Here is a 20,357-nt window from a genome sequence, read left to right as displayed (position 1 = left end):
GCTGCCGTGCGTGACTCACACGAGCGGGCAGCGCCGCGGGGCTTTTCCCACGCCAAAACCTGTCGCTACCGAACGGAAAAAGAGGTTTGGGGTAAAATTCGTAATGTTGATTTCGATAAGTTCGAGGCCTGCCGTTGCTTAGCATCTCTCGGCGTGAGATGGAGCGGGTGTTTGGGGCTGCCGTGGTTGCTGGAGCTGCTCCCTGGCTGCCGAAGGAAGTGGATCGGTGTTGGCCTGGGTGAGGTGGCTCGGCGGTGCAGGAAGCTGTAGGTCTGGATGTTGAGAGAAGGATGGGTCACGCCTTCGTGCTCGGTTAATTTCTCTTCTGGAGGTAATCGTTATGTTTTCCTGTAGGAAAGAATGTAGTTCATGGCCACAGAATCATAAAATTATTTGGGTTGGAAGGGGGCCTTGAAGATCATCTAGTTCCAACCCCTGTGCTGGGTGCTTGTATCCTTCCCAGCTTCATTTTCCTAATGAGTGAAATATTGTCTGAAAGTGTATGGCCCCTCAACCCACCTCCAGTAATGAATACTAGTTAGGATTTTATTGCTTTGCCTTGAACACAATTATTTGAGAGGTTTTTCTTATTTCAAAGAAAATGCTAGTTATTACCTTCAAGTACACCTTTGTGGGTTCAGCACATTAAAACTTCAGTGCTGTTCCCATGCTGGCCTCAGCTGAAATGGCAAAGGGAGATTGAGAGTTTTAGGTATTTACTTGGTCCTCTGACTTCTGGACCCAGGTTTCTGTCAGGAGTGGCCTGACTGATCTGAGGTAAAGGATGTGTTTTGTCAAAGTTTTGCTCATATGGGAGACCAGAGAAGTAAGGACTATCAAGTGCAGTGTTGATTTTAATTAAGATGGTTTTTCAGGGAAAAAAACCCAACAAACCAAGTGATTGAAGTATTTATAAGTCAGTATTAATCCAAAGCCATTTCAGTATTTGATGTGCACTTGAGTGTTTCTACAAATCTTCACTGACATAAATAAAGCATTCTGACTAGGTGATTACAAGTTCCTGTCTTTCTGAAAGGTTCCTTTTAGTCTGTAGTTTTGTACATTGGAAAATCACTTCAGTTTAATAATGGTAACAATATAATTACACTTCTAACAAACAGAAATTCACAATTTATGGGGAAAACCATAAAAATGAGGAAGTTGTTTGTGTGTGTGCTTGTTGCACTTTGAGAGAAATGTATCAGGTGAAAATGAGCAACGGGAATTTCTCCTGAGCACAGCCCTGCTTTGTGGGACAGGAAACAGGACTGGAGAAATTAAACCTTGTCTTGATAGCTCTGCCTTAGCCATTGTGAGTCTGGGCTCTGTTTTCATTCCCAGTGTCCTGATATAGGGACACTTACTCCTGTTAAATGATCCAGTGCCTACAGACATGTTTCTGCTTGGCATGTTTGGATGGCGGAGTCCTGAGCATGTTGGCCCATATGGTGGTAGCCTCTGCTGTTACTTATGTCTAGGAAGTGATGCAGGTGGACAGGCTCTCTGCAGGGGAGCATCAGCACTGGGGATGTCACCACTTTTTCCTTCAAATGCCAAGAACCGAGTCCAAAATTGCTAGGTCTTGGATACACAGAGAGAGTAGGCATGACCAAGTGGCTTGATTATTGTGTCATGTGTAGTTTTGCAAATATGGAGATGTCCCAGGCACAACTCTTGTGTATTCATGTAGTGATTTGTGATTCAAATAGTAGTTTTCTTTAGCTGCAGTCAGTACTGCTTGACAGGGGTAACTGGCTAGCTCAGATGGTGAGCCCAGAAGTCTTGGGATTGACTGTTGTATTGTGAGTCTCTCTTCAGCCCAGCTGCAGCATCACTGACTGCTTGGAACACTTCTGTTTATTTCTTTTTTTTTCCTCTCTGTAAGCTATCAGTTCCAAAGCTGCTGTTTAAGATTCTGTCATAGCTGCCTCTGTTGAAGATGATACCGAAATTCAAGCTATTTGATAACCACACAATATGTGGGTTTGCGGTTAAAGGAAATGGTTAAGACTTTTTTAATAAGAGGAAGTGAGAGGTTGAAGTATATGTAGCAGCAGTAGAGATTGCTGTAGATGCTGTCTAGAGAGTACAGATTTTCAAGGATTAAGAATTTTCTCAACTATTAGAATCAAAGCAGGAAAATTTTACTTCCCAAAGAATCGCAGAAGTTGTTAAAAGCAGTTAGAAACATAGATTTTTTATACTTCATCTTCCTATACAAATTTCAGTTTTGTTGCTGTTGTGCTTATAGCTCATAATTGTTCATAGTTTCCTGTTTACTGACCTTCTGTGCCACTGTTGTCTTTTGAAACAGTTAAAAATTCGTTGTTTTTAAGACAGAGTATGTGGCTGTATGGTTTTTTTGCCTCTGAGAGTGACATGGAAATTAGGAAAAGTGAAGTTACTCAGGTAATAGTGGATGATGAGACAGAGCTTATATTTCCACCCTGTAAGGAGGTGGATTTTTTTGTTGCTGTTGTTACTTTGAAGGATGGCCCTTTGCTTGCTGCTTTCAGCTGTCTTTTGTGTTGGGACCAGTATTAGTACTGAACTTGGAACTCTTAACACTGTGGTTTCTCTCTTGGTTTGTTCTTTCTATTTTTTAAGAATTTATCCACAGTTACATAGGTTATTGTCTACCCTGTAATTTTTGTCATTATTTGTGTACAACTGCACCTCTATAAACCAAAGACAGCAAGGGTTTTTCATGCCATCCTGGATCAGGTGAAGCTTGGATTTCATGGTTACCTTCCAGAGGAGACCGAGTCTTGTGTTGGTAAACCTTGTGTAAATGCTGCCATTACTAACAACTGTTTTGTTACAGAGTGGTGGCAGCAGAGAATAATCTTTTTTGTGGGCCTGTCTTTTGTTTGTTTATAAAATCCTTGGATACTAGGATGTGTTTACAGTAAGAAATTTGATCTTGAAATACCTGAAGTAGAGATTTAGCCAGAGCAAATCAAGGGGGTGTGATTTTGATGAGTGTTGAAGTAGTACTACAGTCAACAGACCTGCTAGGGATGAAAGTTAAGGTTTTGAATTATTTAGAGTATATGTTAATCAAACATGATGAGTCTGTTATTTATCATGAATTGCTTTGCTAGCAGTGTTCTGTTGTTCTTCACAGTATAGGTTTTACCTTTGTTTGCAAGATGTTTTTTAAATGTGATTAACAAAAAAAATTCTTTTGAGTTTCCCAACTCGATTACGTAGTATCTGAAAAATGAGACTCTTAAACCAATTCTTGGATGTGAACTGCATAACCAAACTGAACTCGTAAATAAGGAACTTAATAACTGTTTGCAGAGGCTTTAGCTGACTTTATATTTTCTTTAAAGATGTAATAGTGAAAATACCGGATTTTTACCTATATTGAGGATGTTACTTAAATGTAAGTAGTTTTGCTCAGGCACTTGAGTGGTTCTTCAGGACACAGTGGGAGAGATTTTAGGTGACTGGAAGACCATGGGGAAGTTTCCAATCTGCAGAGTTCTGAAGTTTGTAATGGTGTAGGATTTGATCACCCTTTGGACACGAAACTCTGTGCTGGAGTGCAGACCTTTGAGCTGAGAGGAAAAGCTCACCAATAATTTAGTTTTGAATTGTAAGGTTGGTGTTGAACAGATAATGTCAGGTAATGTCTTCAGGTCACTGGGAAGTGTCTCAGGGTGGGGTAGTATTGCTTCTATAGATGTCAGCAGTTCTTTAAAGGTTAAAATGGCAGTATATGTTTGTGTCTGTGGTTTTGGAGGAATGGCTTATAATACTGTCTCATTGATAAGCAGAGGAGGAAGCCCCAAACAAACTCACAGTGCTGGTAATTAAAAAAAAAAAAATTCCTTTGCTCAAGAAGCAAACACTGACTGGTGATACTATATCATACACTCAGAAAAGCAATTAAATTTGTAAAGAAACAGTAAGACTTTCCAATAAAATAAAAATGTCCCATGATATCTTCTAAATTATACAGAGTGGATTTTTCCTTTTGTATCAAGAGTAGATGCCCAGAATTATTTTGCCTTGCTTCTTGGCTTGCAAATACAAGTTACCTTGCTCCCTGCAATCACTGTTCATTTTGTGTTGACACAAAACCAAATCCAGTTTTAGTTACAAGAGATTTTTAAAGTTGTTTGCAGAGGAGATACACCTAAAAAGTAGTAACAGTTCCCATTTGAGGTTCAGAATAGACAAGGCTTTCCCACTGCCTTGCTTCTTCTTCTTAAGATGTTACTTTATAAACTACATTGAGGAAAATTTTTGTGGCAGTGAAACTTCTCTTAATTTTTTTTATCCTTTGCATTTCACCTGCCCCATATTTGATTAATAGAACCAAGTGCTTAAATGGGTGCTACAAACACAAGAAGACAGTGTGAATTTATCACTGTACAGATGGTGTCAAACCCAGTATATTTCAGTCATCGACAAGGTGATGGGTCACTCTAGTATGGACAGTTCAGAAGATACTTTATGTGTTGACCTTAGCAAGGCTGCTGACATGACCATCTGATTGTTCTTATGAACAATCTAAGGAAGTACAGTCTGGATGAAGTTGTGATGATGAAAGCAGATGGATCACCATATTAGGGAATGATTGTGAAGATCTCGTTGTCAGACAGAGATCAACAGGGTCTTGTTGGGTTGTGTATTACCTCTGGTTCCAATCACTGTTTGCATCAATAACCTAGATGATGGCTACAGTGAGCTTAATAAATTTATACGTAGGAAACTGGGCCAAGCTACAGAATCTAATTGAAATTCAGCTTGAGTGTAGGTATGGTCTAACAGACTTGGAGGTGGCTGAGCAGGTATGATTGTAAGCTATTTTGTACTTAGTGGAATTTAAAGAACAAAATGAGAAGTAATGGGATATCAAGTCTGGAGAAAATAGCTGGGAAAGGTTGGGGACATCCCAGGGCAAACAAGAGCCAGGTAAGTTTTGCTGCAAAAAATCAGGGATGACATGAGGTTATATAAATCTGTGAGCAAGATATCTGAAGGAAAAGTAATCCTTTTGCTCTACATCTCCTTCATGGAGATTCATTGAAAACGTATCTGGTTGACTACTCTTTTCAAGGAAGATGTGGACGAAATGGAGAAAGTTCAGAGCAGAATAATAAGGACAGGTGGTGCAGAAAATTGGACCCATTAAAAAATGGGAATGTTTTTTCAAGTCAGCTTAGAGAGATGGGGAATAGTTTGTGCCATCCAGTATGACCACCAGAGATCAAGAAGTGGTGGATTACATTAAATATTGGAAAACGAAATTTAATATTGGAAGATATTGTGAGAATGTTTTTGAATGTAGCATGTTCGAGACCTGTAAGTAAAGATTTGGCAGACATGTCCCAGGAGCAACACAGATACAGTTGATCCTGCCTTGGAACAGGAGAGGTAGGTGGGCAATTTCTCGAGGTCCTTTCTAGCCTTTTCTTCTGATTTCACATGCATTTACATTTTACTTTGTTGAATTTCTGAGTAGTGATACACTAGGATTTAAAGTAAGGTATATACTTGGAGTTCAACACACACCAAATAATGAGTAAATGCAGGGAAGATGTCTTGCTTAGATCTAGGAAACACTGGACTTAATTTTGAATTGAAATGAAGCTACATTATTTTTCAAGTTTTGAACCCTAGTAAATAAAAAGTGCAACAGCTGTTAAATTTCTAATAATTTTGTGCCATATTTTGGGTATGCCCCAGGCCTTTAGAGACTCTTCCTGAAGTAGTTACATAGAGACTTTCTTCAGCTTCCAGATCTTGCTTGAAACTATTAGCATAATTTGTATCAAGATACAGGTTTGCCTTTCATCAAGTATCATTTATGTAACTACAAGAATAAGTAATGTAATTTACTTAGAACAAGATCATCCTAGTGATGCTGGTGTAGGACAGTTAAATTTTAGCCATCAAAAGTATTAAACTATAATAATTTGTCCATGTGTGACCAACTAATTCTTGCACCTTGTTGGAGAGACTTTAAGAGGGACAAGGCTTTATTCACAAAATTTACCTGGGACTAGCCTGTTTAATAATGAACTTAGGCTTCCACAACCTAAAATACAGGCAAGCAGTTGTGGTAGGCTTAATCAGAGATATTAAAGCAAATGTAGTGTGAACCACTATTCAAAGCAGCTCTTTATTGTTTATTCACCTCTCTCTCCTTCTCAGTCGTTTTGCTTTTTCAAAATTAGAGATTGTGAGTTCATATTCTTAATTGTTTTAAATGCATGGCAGAAACAAAGAGTATATAATAGGTTTTATCTTACAAAAATGTAATTAATGGTGAAAATGTCTCTTTGAATGTTTCTTTGACTTTTATATTTAATATAATTTACAGGATGTACACCTGGAAACCAGGCATGTAAACTTAGAGATATATCTTAGCATGAAGTCTTTAGTGCCAGCAGCTCTTACGAGGAAAGAAGAGCAGTGCCTGACTTTCTGCCAGTGCCTGCCTTTCTGCTGTATCAAGAGAAAGGGCTGTAGTAAACTGCAAGCGGGACATACAGGAGCTTTTCCTGTTTTTGAATGTGCGACATCCTGAAAGTGTTTCCATTTACGAATCCAAGTTACTAATTTGGGGGATGGCATAGTTTATACTGTCACAGAAATTCCATTAATTTCCTTGTTAAATTCACTGAGGTTTTTAGTGCAGATTCATTTGTAAATGAAACTTAAAGGTGAAGTGATTTGTTGGCTGAGATTATTTCAGTGTATGTTGCCACAGTCAAGTGGCAGTGTTTTATCTCAGCTCTGCAGTAACAGTAAATCAAGATTTCTTGAAGTAATAAACACATTAAATTGCTGCAAAGTATGGTTTATGATAATCTGCTGATATAGGAGGTTTGGGGGATGAAAATAGGTAATTTTTAATTCAAATGGCCCTGTTTCTCTTTTATTGGGAGACAGCCTTGCTGCTAATTTGGAATAGGTTGGGTTTAGCAACAACAAAAGAAAATATATAATAGGTCTTTCCATAATACAGTAAATATTTAGGCTTTATTTTTTTACCATCCTAAGCCATGTAACTCAGGTGCTACTTCCCAGTGTTCTTATTCAAGGGCACATAACAGGTTGATGTTGAGTCATGAGTGAGGTTCAGGGGTTTTAAATGCTAGTTTGGGGCACTGACTACTGACAATGATTGTACCTGAACATAAACTTCCTTTTGTTCAGGCCACTTCAGCTGCATGTATATAGTAATTTTGTTGATGGATGTTTTTTTTTCTTCTCCTTCAACATCCTCTGCCCTCAAGTAGGAAGTGAAATGTTAAGCTCAGATTTTTGCAGTGATAGCTGTAACAGTATTGGGGCAAAAGGTCTCTTTGCTGTGTATTAATGTTGGTGTATTCTGGGCCAAAGGCAGTTGAACTATATTCTGTTTTCCTCTTTAGAGGCTCCTTATCTTAGATGTACGCCTAAAGCATTAAGATTTTTGTTGTTGAATGATTTGTTGTTGGCTGCTTCTGAGTGAGTACAACATAGCAAGTATAGATATGTAGTATTCTAAATTTTCAAAGTTAAATTAGTATAGAAGAATCTAATAGCATCAAGGGAGGAAGAGAATCTGAATTTTGTTTAATAATAATATAATTATTTACCTCACTAGGGTAGGTAGGAAAATGCTGCTTTAATTCAAAACATGGCCTAGTGAAGCATGTGGAAACAGTGCATATTAGTCTGATCTCTCTGAAGCTTGATAACTGTGCATATGATAGCAAATGAGTATTGTGAATGGCAAACTTCTTAACTATAGAAATCATATTGTTCTTGTTGGTAGTTGCACAGAATGGTGCACAGAATAACTTTACTTAGTTGAGAGCTTATCATAGAAGGATACCATTCTAAAGATCTGTGGGAAGAAATGCTGTGTAACTTGAAGGAAACCCAGCATCTGAGTCCATTAATTTTTTTTTGAATTATGTAGATTAGTTTCTAACCATAGCTTTGCATGATCTTTTTCAGCATAGCTGCTTAACAGCTGTTTAGTAATATACAAAGAAATTCAGAATTGACTGCTGGGAGATTCTTTCAGTGTAATATTTCAGGACTGAAGCAGCTGGAATCCCATAGCTCCAGAGCTGTGTTCTGTGAATGCTGCACTAGTAAGAACATTTTTAATTTGTGAATTTCTTTTTAATGCTCAAAATTGTAGTAATTCTGGATTGTGTGTTTTTTCCTAATAAGAAATGAATTGAGGAATAGTTATTGCAACCCACAAGGGGGGAAAAAAGTAGTATATGAGGCTGAGAAAGGGCTACTGGTTTTGGCTGGTGCTCAGAATTCTATGTGAATACTGGAGAGCTGTATATGGACAAATGGCTTTTGTATGTTCTACCACAATGTTTCTATCCATTACTGTACTCACAAAGGATTTTGTATTGCCTAATACAACCATTAAAAGCAAAAACTACATTTCTTATCTACATTCTAAGAATATTGCCCTCAGTGTCTTTGTTCTTTTTAGAGCAAAATTCTGTTTGTGTGCCTTAACACACGTTCATGCTTGTGCAAAAGTGCTAGGTTTGGGGTTTGTATGTTCATTCTTTATGCTTTATAGGGTAAACTATAGTGAGTTTGAGGTCTGTTCACCATTTTGGGAGAGGTTTATCTCATGGAGACTGTTTTACCTGTGATACTGAATGCAGGTAACTGTATGGATGAAAACTGTATTGATGGAACAACAGCTAGTAACTGTTAATACCAGTTCTTAGAAAGGAGCTGAGCTGCTGTGGAACATGGGAGAGTGAAGGAAAAGCATTGACCCACTCGTTCAGTGATGTCTATTGTCCTCTTTTAATTCAGTCTGTCTAGGTAGGCTTGTACAGCTTTCTAGAAGTTGGAATTTTGGTGTGTGTGAGGGATACTTCTAACATCTTGCAGGAATTTTCTTATTTATCAATCAGTCTAGTGTAGTTTATTAGTAGGAAGAGTTACAGTTGCTTCAAGTATAATGTCAGCTAACAACCGATGGAAAGAAGCAAACGAGGAGCATATTCACATATATTGAGAGGATTGCCAGTTAGACTGAGGATTACACTTGTCTTTTCTGGGGCCTGAGTTCTGAAGCCACAGGAAGATGTGCATGTTGATGTTTTCAAATCTCTGTTTCCTTGTGAATGTGTGTGTAAGGGCTTGGATAGAACCTAAGCTTTAGTAAACATTTTGGAGAGCTGATTTATAGGAAGGAAAACAAATGTTTCTAGGAAAAATAAGGAGTGTATGTGGAAGGAGTGTTTGAATTCAGACTGAAAAATTTATGAAGTCAACAGTGGCAGATTTCTTGTTTCGTATATAACAGCAACCATATTGGAATTTAACAGGGCACAAATATGTGTCTGTTAGGTTGTTTTCTCAGTAATCTTGTTAGTAGAGAAAGTTACATGTTTTGCAGCAAGAACAACAAAATAATTTGACAAAGGTTCTGACACCCATGACACGGATTTAATTAAAACTTCATGAATTTGAAGCTCTTTGTTTAATATTTACTGCCTATTTACAGTATAGTTTGTACTTTTGAAATTGTATAGACTTTAAGGTGTGTACAAAATAGGTCTTTTTTTTGGCATATGTGGTTTGCTGCTCTAAGGATATTGAAGCAACAATTTAATATCTAACATACTGTGGATGTTGCTGAATTTATTTTCATTATAAATTCCTCTTGTATTATAGATACAATACTGTAATAAAGTTTAGTACCTTTGTGGGAAACTTAGCAAATATGAGAGTTTTGATATCAGAATAGTACATGAGTATACATCATGATGGTCATGTACTACTGGTAGGTGTTTTAGAAACTTTCAATAATGACTCTTTTGTTTTTTTTTTCTTGGCTACCGTTTCTTTTTCAGGTATGTAAAACTTCACTGAGTTTCTCTCCTTTTTTTCCCCTGTAGTTGCATGTGATGTTTGTTAACTTTTCCCTCTCTACCTGAACTTAGTTTGGAAGTACTATTAGTAGTTACATGTCTCGGTATATTCACAGTGCTTTGCACAATAGTGAAATTCTAATAAGTACATGTAAAGTTTTTTGTGAGTATTAGAATAATCAACATCTAGTAGAAAGTGTGCTGACTAGAGTAACAGATGGTTGTAATGTTCTCTTGGATGTAGGTAATAGTGTATTAGTTCACATAAATGTAATACTTTAGAATTTAAGAGTAATTTGTTTATATGTAATTTCTCTCTCTTTTTATTACACTGCTTTCCCAGCAAGGACAAGTTTGGAAGGTTTGCAAAGCTTTTCACCTTCCCTTTGCCCGCTTGCCCGCTTTCAGAATCGGTCTCATACTCCATGACTTCTGTCTCTACAGTCCACAACTCAGTCATAGAAATCAATGTGGAAAAGTTTTTAAATGAGCTGTCATTCGAGTTCACTCTGTTGCATAGAAATGCCTAGCATGTAATTCAGTTTTGCATGAGACGTGAAACTCCTTCGCAAACCCCTCTGAGGAAAATAAAACTAAATTAATATTTGAGAGAATTACAGTTTGAGCACATATTTTGTCATGTAAGTAATGCTGCTTTTAGTATATTGCTCCAAATGAAATGGTATCGCATGGCTCGCTAGTCAGAGTAGCAGAAAAGTAGTGTCTGACAGCATGCACTGTAGCCGGCAACAGTAGGTGCTTCCTCAGGTGTTTGTCCACAGAAGCTGTTCAGATCCATCTACGTAAGTTACTTAGGAGACCTTACAGTTGCGACTTCACATTAAAATTTAGTGAAACTTTTCGATTCCTGCTTTTAAAGCTCAGCCTGTGATGCTGTAGGAATAAAGAACATGGGTAAAACTTCAGGAAAGAGACTATGTTAGGCAAATATTGGTGGTTTGATTGTGGGATGGAAAATGGTCTTACAGTTAACAACTGGAAAAAAAAAATTAAATGCAGATTGGTGGTGGGGTGTTTAGTTTTGTTTCACAAAGGATAGTTGAATCATTTAATGTACCCAGCACTGTCCTCCACAGATGATGACATGATTGAATTTTCTAACAGTTTGTTAACTCCAGATGAATACAGCACTACCTCAAACCAGGAATAGCATTAAAAGGAAACATTTTTTTTCTCCTTCTTTTAGGATTGAGTTTTTTCCCTCACTGCTGTTCTGCACTAACTGCTTTGATACTTCCATGCATCTTTTTCAGTAGAAGAGCATCTCTGTACTGTTTCCCATTGCATATTTCTGCTGTGACAGTCCCTGCACTTTGCCTTTCATTTTATCACCTGCTCACTAAAACCAAACAAACAAAAAGAGGAATCTTTCTAGTTTATCTTCAGATTGGCAACTATCACTTAGCTTTACATGGATGATTGTGTTTCTACTTCATTTCATATTGTATTTTTTTATAGGCATGTGGTGACCCCAAAGCCAAACCATCCTATCTAATTGACAAAAACCTGGAATCTGCTGTCAAATTCATAGTCAGGAAGTTTCCAGCAGTAGAAACACGCAACAACAACGTAAGTAATCAAATGGCTGTATAACTGTTTTTCTCGCTAGCCTTTCAGCACAATCTGGGAGATTTAAATTTTCTTAAAAAGCATCTGATGCTGGCAGTTGCAGTTGGAATATAGTTGTTGATTCAAATGTCTGACAGGATACTTCAGAAGGACCTATCTCTAAGGAGAGAATAGTATACTGTAATTCTGGATGGGTTTTTTTAAGACAGGACACTTTCTGGTTTTCTTTTTGCCTGCTCTCTTCTATTCCGTTTCAAAGAATTGTCAGTGGGAAGAAATCCTTGGAAAAATCATGCCTTACTTTAACAGGAGAAATTCCTGGTGACCAGACTGATTTGCAGAAGGTTGAAGTTGTATAACTTTATTTGTGATGTGTCCTAACCAGCATATCAGTAAAAAACACCTGGCTGCAAGGTGGGAAGAAGTGTTTGTATTTTACAGGTACCCTTGCCTATGGAGTCAGTCCCTGTGGGAATAAAGAATGCTTTAGTACATAAGGAGAAACATTGTGAAGTACAAAAATATGGAAATATAATTGTTTCCTCTTCATATAGTGAGTTTAGCTGCAGAAGTAAATTATGTTTTACATTTGAGTGACACAGTATTGCTGAATTTGACTTTGAAGCCTTTTTTTAGATAGTTAATATTACTAGGCTAGAGGTGGGCATTTTGGCAGGTGATGTGCACTTGTTTCCCTGATTCAATTTGAAAGACAAGGGAAAGATGTTTGTTTTACGTGCTTATATTTCTTTCCAAAGGTGGAAAATGGAGGTAGGTGTTGGGTTTGCACGTTCCCTGCATGCAACTGCGGTGCCTGGGAGGTTTAGGCTTGCTTTAAGCATTCAGGTTTCTGCAGAATGGTAGTGATGATAGCAGTGAGAATAATTAGTTTATTTTACATTGCCATCTCAAATTTGTATGTAATGTCTTCAGTAATTCCAATGGGCAAAAAAACCCCCCAAAAAACAATTGGAGGAAACAATTTCATTAACAATGTGCTTTTTCACTTTAAAACTTGTACATGCTTTGTACTCTTTAATTGCTCATCTTTGTATTGAATTTGGTTGTTTTAGTAACAAATATGGACATTCTTTATCGAATTTATGTAAAAATAGTAAATCCGTTAAACTGTGTTTGGTAAATGGTATTCTCTAAGCTTGGGTGGCAGATCTGCTATTAAAAGGTAATATACATAGAATGTACTTATAGCACTTGAATGTATGCTTTAAATGTTTTCCAGTTGTTGATTATGAATTTGGACCTTAACTAATGATAGATATTTAAGGATTTGGTGCTGTGAAGTTTATGGAAAGAGATCAAAGAAAACTTGCTATATTTTGACAATCACAGTTTCCAAAATAGGACACACTCATAATGTTTTGACATTGCCATGTATTTATTTACTATGAGCCATCCAGGCCTGTGTTTATTAAGCAGAGTTGACGAAAGCCTACCCTCCTTATGTATGAGCACAGTTTAAAGTAGGATTTTGAGCTCTAGCAGTAGGTATCTGGGGTTTCCATCCTGTGGTCAAAGCTGACGGCAGTTTGCTTAGTTATTTACAGATGTTTCCCACAGAGTGTTGTAACTCCCAAAAAAGAAAAGGGTGGTCAGAGATTTAAAAGGGCAAGAAGCTAATTGGAACAGACATTAAATAAAGATTATTTCATGTCTATTTAATTTAGATTATTTAATGTCTATTTAATGGTTAAAGAAATATCACAAAGGATTACAGCAGTGAAAATAGCTAAGAAATCATAAGTTGTGTTTCTTCCTTGCAGTGAAAATTCCAGGACACGCTTTCAAGAGGGGGTTTTGGATTTTGTATGTTCAAATGCAGCAGTTGCCACTGCCTAGCACTGTGTACCTATGCTGTTAGTAGTATCTTTTAACATGTCAGTAGGTGATGGTGCCAAAAAAGCTTGCATTCAGTTTTAGAGAATAGGTAGTGCCAGCTTTTTTGATTTTTATTTTTGACCTATTTTAGCTGTTTTTTCTCAGGTACTGTCATCTACAGTGTTTTGTGTCTTAGAAATGAGTGACACATTTTACTGAAGAGTATGACCAATGTTTGCTGTAATCAGATGATCTTGAAAAGCATGAATTTTCATTCTGTTGAAGCAAGTAATTCTGTTATATTTGCTATTGATATCTTTTACATCTTTATCCATGGAAAATACAGTTCCTGGTTTTGTTCCTCCTTCAGTGTTTGACATGCTGAGCAATGTCTGACAGTTGCTGATTTTTGGTATTGTACTGAGAGTGAAAGTTTGTGGACAGTTCAAACAGTGAAGTGGCTGATCAATCTTAGCCGACCAGGCTGGAAAATGAAATGGAGCAGTTCATCTTCCAAAGTATTAATTATAGATAACTCTGCACCTTATCAGTTCATAACTCTCTCTCCCATTGTGTGAGGGCAGTCCCTGTGATGTCTTGCCCTTTCTTTTCCAATAGCCATTGTGAATCATATAACCTTGAAAGTGTGCAGCTTGGAGACCAGGCTCTTAAATAAACTGTTAATCAAATAGGCTACCAGGGTAATATTGCTGCATAGTGCATGAAATAATCTGCAAAGGAAGGAATGTATATAAGCAAAAACTTGAAGGATTTGGAAAGTGAGAAACAAACAAGATAGATAGATAGAGTCCTGTGTTGCGGTTTGACACTGATTAAGCACTGAGCACCCAAGAAAAACTATTCACTTATTTTCCTCTGCTATAGCTGAGCAGAGGAGGGGAATTAAAACTTCGTTTTCATGAGTGAGATAAGGATCAGGGGAAAAATACTTTAAGGCAAAACAGGTTCCAAATTTAAAGAGCATAAAGAAGGTTTATAAAGAACATTTGAAAGGAAAGTTTCTTCTGTGTTTGGGGGAGCTTTACTGTTTATAATTATTTTAAATTGACTAAAGCTTTGTTTTGAAAAAGCCTTCTAAGCTGCAGATGGCTTCCAAAAACTTTATAGCACCATTATTCTTGGTCAGGTCTGTGATCTGATTGTACTTGTATTGACTCAGAGTAGCATTTATTTTTACTGAATTTCCTGGACTAGCTTCAGAAGGAAAGTTCCAAAGTAAGGGATGCAGAAGCAGCCTGATTTTTCTGACGGCTGTTTAGACCTCATCCTCTTATAAGGGTGTACAGGCGAGGCTCTTGTCACAGAAAAATCGAGATGAACTCAAAAAAAAATGTTGTAGGACCTAAAAGTTACTCTGTTCTCAGTCAATGCTAATACTTAATGCCTTTTAAAACCATAATAAAGTACTTCATAATGGGGAACTGGAGATGCAGAGAGAAAGGACATAAATTTTTTGTAGATTTTGAGTAGGGTTTGATAAATCTGCTGCCTGTGCAGGTAAAGCTCCACGTCTTTGTGTCATGAAGATGTAGCCCGCTTTCTGCTTTCCCAAACACCACATATGACAAGTAGTGAGAATATCTGCCTTCTTTCTTGAACATATGTTTTTCTTGGTTTGTTCCTCAGCAATTTCCTTGTAGAAAAACTTATATTTTTACATGTCTCTTGGAAAAGTTGAGGTTCAGTCATTGCTTAGCACAAAGCAGACCAGTGGAACATCACTTTGAAGTTTCTAAGTGTATGGCTAGTGAGAGAAAGGTCTGTTTTCCAGACAGTGCTAGTCTTCATCATCTAGTAGGTATGTTCATATCAATTCAATCTGTGTTTTGTATTGACTAATTTTCTGCTGTATTGTGTCTGTGGGGACTGGAAATAAGATCACTTGGGAGCAGAGGACAAGCAGTGTGAGCATTTCCAGCCTCCCAGGGTTAGGTTCTATAGTTTTAAATTAGTTCACTTTACTTTTTAAATTTTTGCCTTTTCCCTTTTCGATCCCAGTGTGTGTGTGTGCTTGGTTTGCCTATTGTGTCTTTCACAGTTTCACTTCATAATAAGCTGGTTGCATAGCAAATTAGCTGGATGTGGGAGAGGTGTTGTGGACACAGAGTGGCTGAACCTCCTTGGCTAAAGCTTATTAGACGTTATTAATGCATACTTTTATTAAATGCCTTCTTCTATTTAAAAAATTAAACCCACACTTTATAACCAGTCTTGGTTTTTAATTTGTGATAGGTGCTTCCAGTAATTAGCCTTTTTCAAAATACTTAATACAAATAATAACCTGTTTTTCAAAGTTTTTTTCTTTCAGCCCCTGTAAGTGGTACAGTACATCAAAGAAAATGTCATTTGTTTTTGTTTCTAATGAAGCATTTAGTACTGTAATTTTCATAGCACTAGCGAAGATAATTTAGAAACTGTCATCTCTGGAAAAATAACTTCGGGGTCTCAGCTCTCAGCCTCATGTATTGGTAATCCCTTTTCACTAGTCATTTATTTTTGAGGAAATTATATGGTCATTAAAGCTATCACAGCTGTTTTCTTAAGTCTAACTTAAATTATCCCCATAGTCAGTAAATTTTAATATTTTTCTCCACCTTTCTGGGGTGTTAGATCTCTTGCATGGGAGACTTGACTTTTCAGGTAACTTCCAGCTTTCTTAATCAAAAAACCCCCAACTCCCCATATTCCACCGTAAAACTTAACTGGCCTTCTGACCGTGAGGACAAAACCTTTTCCAAGTAAGGGGGTGCCATGCACGGCTTCTTGTTCAGCTCTGTTCCTGCTCAGGGAGCTTATAGTGGTAAAAGACCACAAAAGAGATAAATTTTCCAGAAGTCACTGAGGCAGCAGTTCAGGTTATCTGTGTTTCCCCTGCATGAGTGAAGTCAGATGATAAGCAACTATTCTCTGTTCGGCTTTGTATGAACAGTTAAGATGTCTTATGCTTGAGAACAGAATATACTAATGATAGTTTATTTCACAAGAAACTGCAAAATATCTACAAATAATAAAATTTTATCTACATTTTACTAAAAAGTCATTCAGAATTGAAATTGCTCAGCTAATGCCTTGCTCTGATACAACCATACTTACTGTTCTGGTTTTGTATGCAGTAGCATGTCTGATGTCTTCAGTTGTTACAGGTAGAAGACTGACTTAAAATGACATATCCTATATAATAGAATATAGTATATAAAGTTTTTCAGTCTAACAGTCATTTGTGAGTGAGCATTTTTTTCATAGCAACTCCAAGAGGTCATGTGAAATCCTGAAATATCTTCAAAATGTTTCACCAAACAGAATTCTCATACTATATTTTTTCAAAATAGTAAGTGCTGTCAGCTACAAAGTTTATATACATGGTTTGACCTTTGACTGGGCCTGAATTTGAGATAGAATAGCATCCAAATGTTGTATTTTTTTATCATTATTTGTAATAAATCATTGTAGTACGCTGCTGTAAGTCATGTAAGTCCATACAAGTCACTTGCCAAGGTAAATAAATCTTGCTCCCTTGTTGCTTTATAGTGTCTGCAGTACCTGCAGAGGAGTGACTGTGTGTAACATTTTACCCTCTGCTTTATCCACTAAAACTCTCTTTGTTTTAATGATTGACAATTTAAGAGCTTGGCCCTTAAAAAACAAGAAAGCAAACAAAAAAACCCCACTGAGATGGCATTCAAAAAATAGTATGAATTGTAAAAAATTTGCAAAAGTTGTAAATGAAGTTGAGAAAATGGGGAAACTGTTTCTTATGGCTGAGAGGCGGATGAGTTTTTAAAGAGAAGCCTCCCTGCTCCAGTTGTCTGCCATTATTAATTCTCTGGGAATGGTAACAGTTATGGAGCACCACGGGTGGCTATTTCCTTTTCCAAACAGTTACCTTAGTGCTAGAAACTTGAAAACAAACTAAAATAGATCTTGTGGTAGACATACATTCGTTAGTAAACACTTTAAATATTCTATTTTATCTTTTTATATGCAGCACAGTACTTCAGAAACTGCTTTTAACTGGAAATAAGAAAACCAAGGACATATCCATAATTCTAGAGTTAATTTACAGAATTTAAAACTAATTTTCTTCATTTTCTTAGTTGCTTCTATCTTTCCCTGCTGTTCTGCTATGGATTTTGTAGACACAAAACATTGTTCAAATTAATTGTTTCAGATGTTCATCTAAAGACTCTATAGGTGACAAGCGTAGTGAATATAACATGACAGTAAGAATACTGGCAGTGATGATTTACCTCTCTCTCCAGAAATTTAACAGTCAGAATTTATAATACTGCTTTTTTGGGGGCTTATATTCCAGCTGGTAAGATTAAGTTGATGGTATTTTCACTGAGGACGTGGTAATATCTATGGTGTTGGATTGTAGAAAACAAATACAAGTGTTTAATGATCAAACTTGCAGGAAAAATATCACACTGATATAAGAAGCAGAAAACTCCCCTTCCTACTGTCTACTTCTGGATCATGAAATAAGTAATTTTTTCACATACTACTGCTACCAATCAAATAAACATGATAAAAAATTCTAGGACTAGGGGAACCTTTTGTTTTTACACACATAAACCTCTCTGAACAACCTCTTCTAGTTGTCTAATCTTTTTTGCAAGCTGTGGTATTAAACTGGTATTTATTCACATGATTAGTATGCCAGGGCTGCATCATTTCTCCCTTGTCTGAGCCATTGTGTTCATATAAGCTCTAAGTGAGGCTGTCTTGCACTTTCTGATTTGTTTTATGCTTCTTTTAATGTCCTTTCTCTGTTTACATAATCGACTGTGAAGGATCTTAGGGATTTAATATAAAGAAGGAAAGGCACAAGTTAAAGATCAGTTCCTTCTCCTGTAGGTAATATATTCACAAAGTGTTAGCTTCACTCTTTGTTATTTATAAATAATATTAAAACATGATCAGAGATGTGGTTTTTTGTTAATAGGCAAAAGAAATAATCTCAGATTAATTATTTGGGAGTTTTTTCGGTCTTGCCATATTACGCTGAAATTTCTACAGGTTTTCACAGGTCTTAAATCTAATTCACCTCATGCAACAAAAATACTGTTGGTATAATTTGTACTTCAAATTCCAAGAATAAATAAACCAATTTACAGCTAACCAGTCTACAAGGCGTAGTCAGCTATAGTAAAAAGAATGATGGTTAAAGAGTTATTTCTTCAGTATATCCTGTTTTAGGATATACCTACTTTTGTTGGTTATTGTAAACTTTGAATAATGAATTGCAGGCTAAGGAAAAAAGCAAATACAAATCAAAATAGCACCAGCAACTTCTAACCAGCTGTTAGGAAATTAGTAATGGAAAGTTTTAATGCTGTGGTTGTGCAAAGAGCTACACCCACATTCCTGAATGATAAAAAAGCAAATAAACATCCAAGACACTGCATGCTTGTAAGCTGTTCTTCTAAACATCACTGATCAGGCTGTGCTCTATAAATTGAACTATTGGCCCCATACTGATATAACAGTCAGTTTATATATCATTTTACTTTGATAGTACTATTTTAAGTAAAAGTTTACTGACCCCTTCAACACTCAGCATTCAAAGAATGATCATCTTAACTCTGTAGGAAAGTTTTAGCATCACTTAAGTATAAATATTTCTGCGAATATAGGTAGCAAGGTAAGAATGGACAGCAGTGATTCCATAATCCTTAGCTGAGTGTGGCAAATACCTCCCTATACTCTGTACAGCTTCACAGAATTTCTGAAAATCTATTATTTCTTTTGCAATCATAATTCCCATCTCCCTGTTTGCCGTATCTCCCCATTTGATGTATTCTGGCTTGAAATTGTGGTGTCCTGCAGGAGTGGACATTCAGTTACTATTTGTTATACCAAAAATAGGTGTGGTGTACAGCAACCTATAATCTTGAGAGTCTTCTTCAGCATTGCACCTTGCTTACTATGAGTTAGGATTGCAGTGGGAAAAATGTTGTTAAGGCGTTATGTGCAGTGGTAATGAGTTTTGGTTTTGTCTTCTCTCTGCACTAGAATTAATCTTATTTCTGGGTCACGCCCTGTCGTCTCTTCCTGAAAATTCTTGAAAGGACTTTTCAGATTCATCTGGTTCACACTTGTATTAGTTGCACAGAAAAAAACCCTATTTCTGCTTAGTCTTCTACAAACTGGCAAGAAATGCTTGAAGCACTAGGGCCAGGGTGCAAAATTAAAACCACACATCTTACCTGAATTTTCATTGCGTAAGAACTGTTGACTGATGAAGCAGTCCTGAAAGTACAAAGCAGGCTTTCCTCTGGAGTGGCTCCAAGTATAGACACAAGCTGGCCTGAAAGTGTACTGGAGCTGCACAGACCTGCTGGAGCTCCGGAGTCTGTGTGTGATGATGCTGGATGCTTTATTTTCTGAGCTCAAGGCAGCTGAAGTTAAAGCTATACACTGGGAAAGGTATAGCTTTAATCTTCATGCTGAGGATCAAAATACTAGTCATGGGATTTGAAAGCAGATTTTTGTACAGCAGCAGATTAAATGGAAATAACCTATTTCCTGGTGCATGAGATTTATCAGGACAAGTTACAAAATAAAACACGTACTTGCACCGCTTTCAATTAAGCCTCAACTGATGGCTATGTGAAAGAGACTTAAATAATGTACAGGCAAGCATTCAAAGCCCAATCCTTGGCAATGGTTTAAGAGTAGGCAGGAGTCTTTTATAATGTAGCCATTCTGATTTGCTCTTAACTGTCTATTCTTGTCTTCCTTGACAATAATGAAAGTCTTATGGCTCAAGGCTTCTAAAAAATTATCATCACCTCTAAAAATTCAGAGGAAAGAAGCGAAACTTATTTTATATATGATACCTAGTTGTGGTCCAGGCACTTTGTTTTAGGAATTTAGAGGAATTTTGATGGTTTACATAAACAGAGAATACAGAGCACAGCTTTATAAATGAGTGAGCTGAAGAAGCATACTCAGTTCTAACCTCTCATGAAAGTAAGCTAATTGATTTGAAGCAATTTTTAAATCTTTCTTATAATTGATTGCTCTTGTTGAGAA

The 20,357-nt window shown here is 36.8% G+C and overlaps 2 protein-coding genes across 4 annotated transcripts in view; both read left to right on the top strand.

Annotated features, from left to right (window-relative positions):
* LOC108449808 overlaps positions 1–20,357 on the top strand; it is a 204,395-nt gene that overhangs the window by 82,779 nt on the left and 101,259 nt on the right. The gene's annotated exons all lie outside the window — the stretch shown is intronic.
* The window catches only part of NCKAP1 (NCK associated protein 1), a 51,175-nt gene continuing 40,612 nt past the window's right edge, over positions 9,795–20,357 (top strand). For all 3 annotated transcript variants that reach the window (XM_017747042.1, XM_017747043.1, XM_017747041.1), the window contains exons 1-3: positions 9,795–9,854; positions 10,216–10,233; positions 11,352–11,462. In XM_017747042.1, coding sequence (XP_017602531.1) covers positions 9,810–9,854; positions 10,216–10,233; positions 11,352–11,462 — 174 coding nt within the window. In that variant the 5' untranslated portion in view covers positions 9,795–9,809. The remainder of the gene's footprint in view (positions 9,855–10,215; positions 10,234–11,351; positions 11,463–20,357) is intronic.

This window comes from Corvus brachyrhynchos, unplaced genomic scaffold, assembly GCF_000691975.1.
Source record: "Corvus brachyrhynchos isolate BGI_N302 unplaced genomic scaffold, ASM69197v1 scaffold481, whole genome shotgun sequence".
Classification (NCBI taxonomy): domain Eukaryota; kingdom Metazoa; phylum Chordata; class Aves; order Passeriformes; family Corvidae; genus Corvus; species Corvus brachyrhynchos.
The sequence above is the reverse complement of the archived record's forward strand: the minus strand, read 5'-3'. Positions and strand labels throughout refer to the sequence as shown.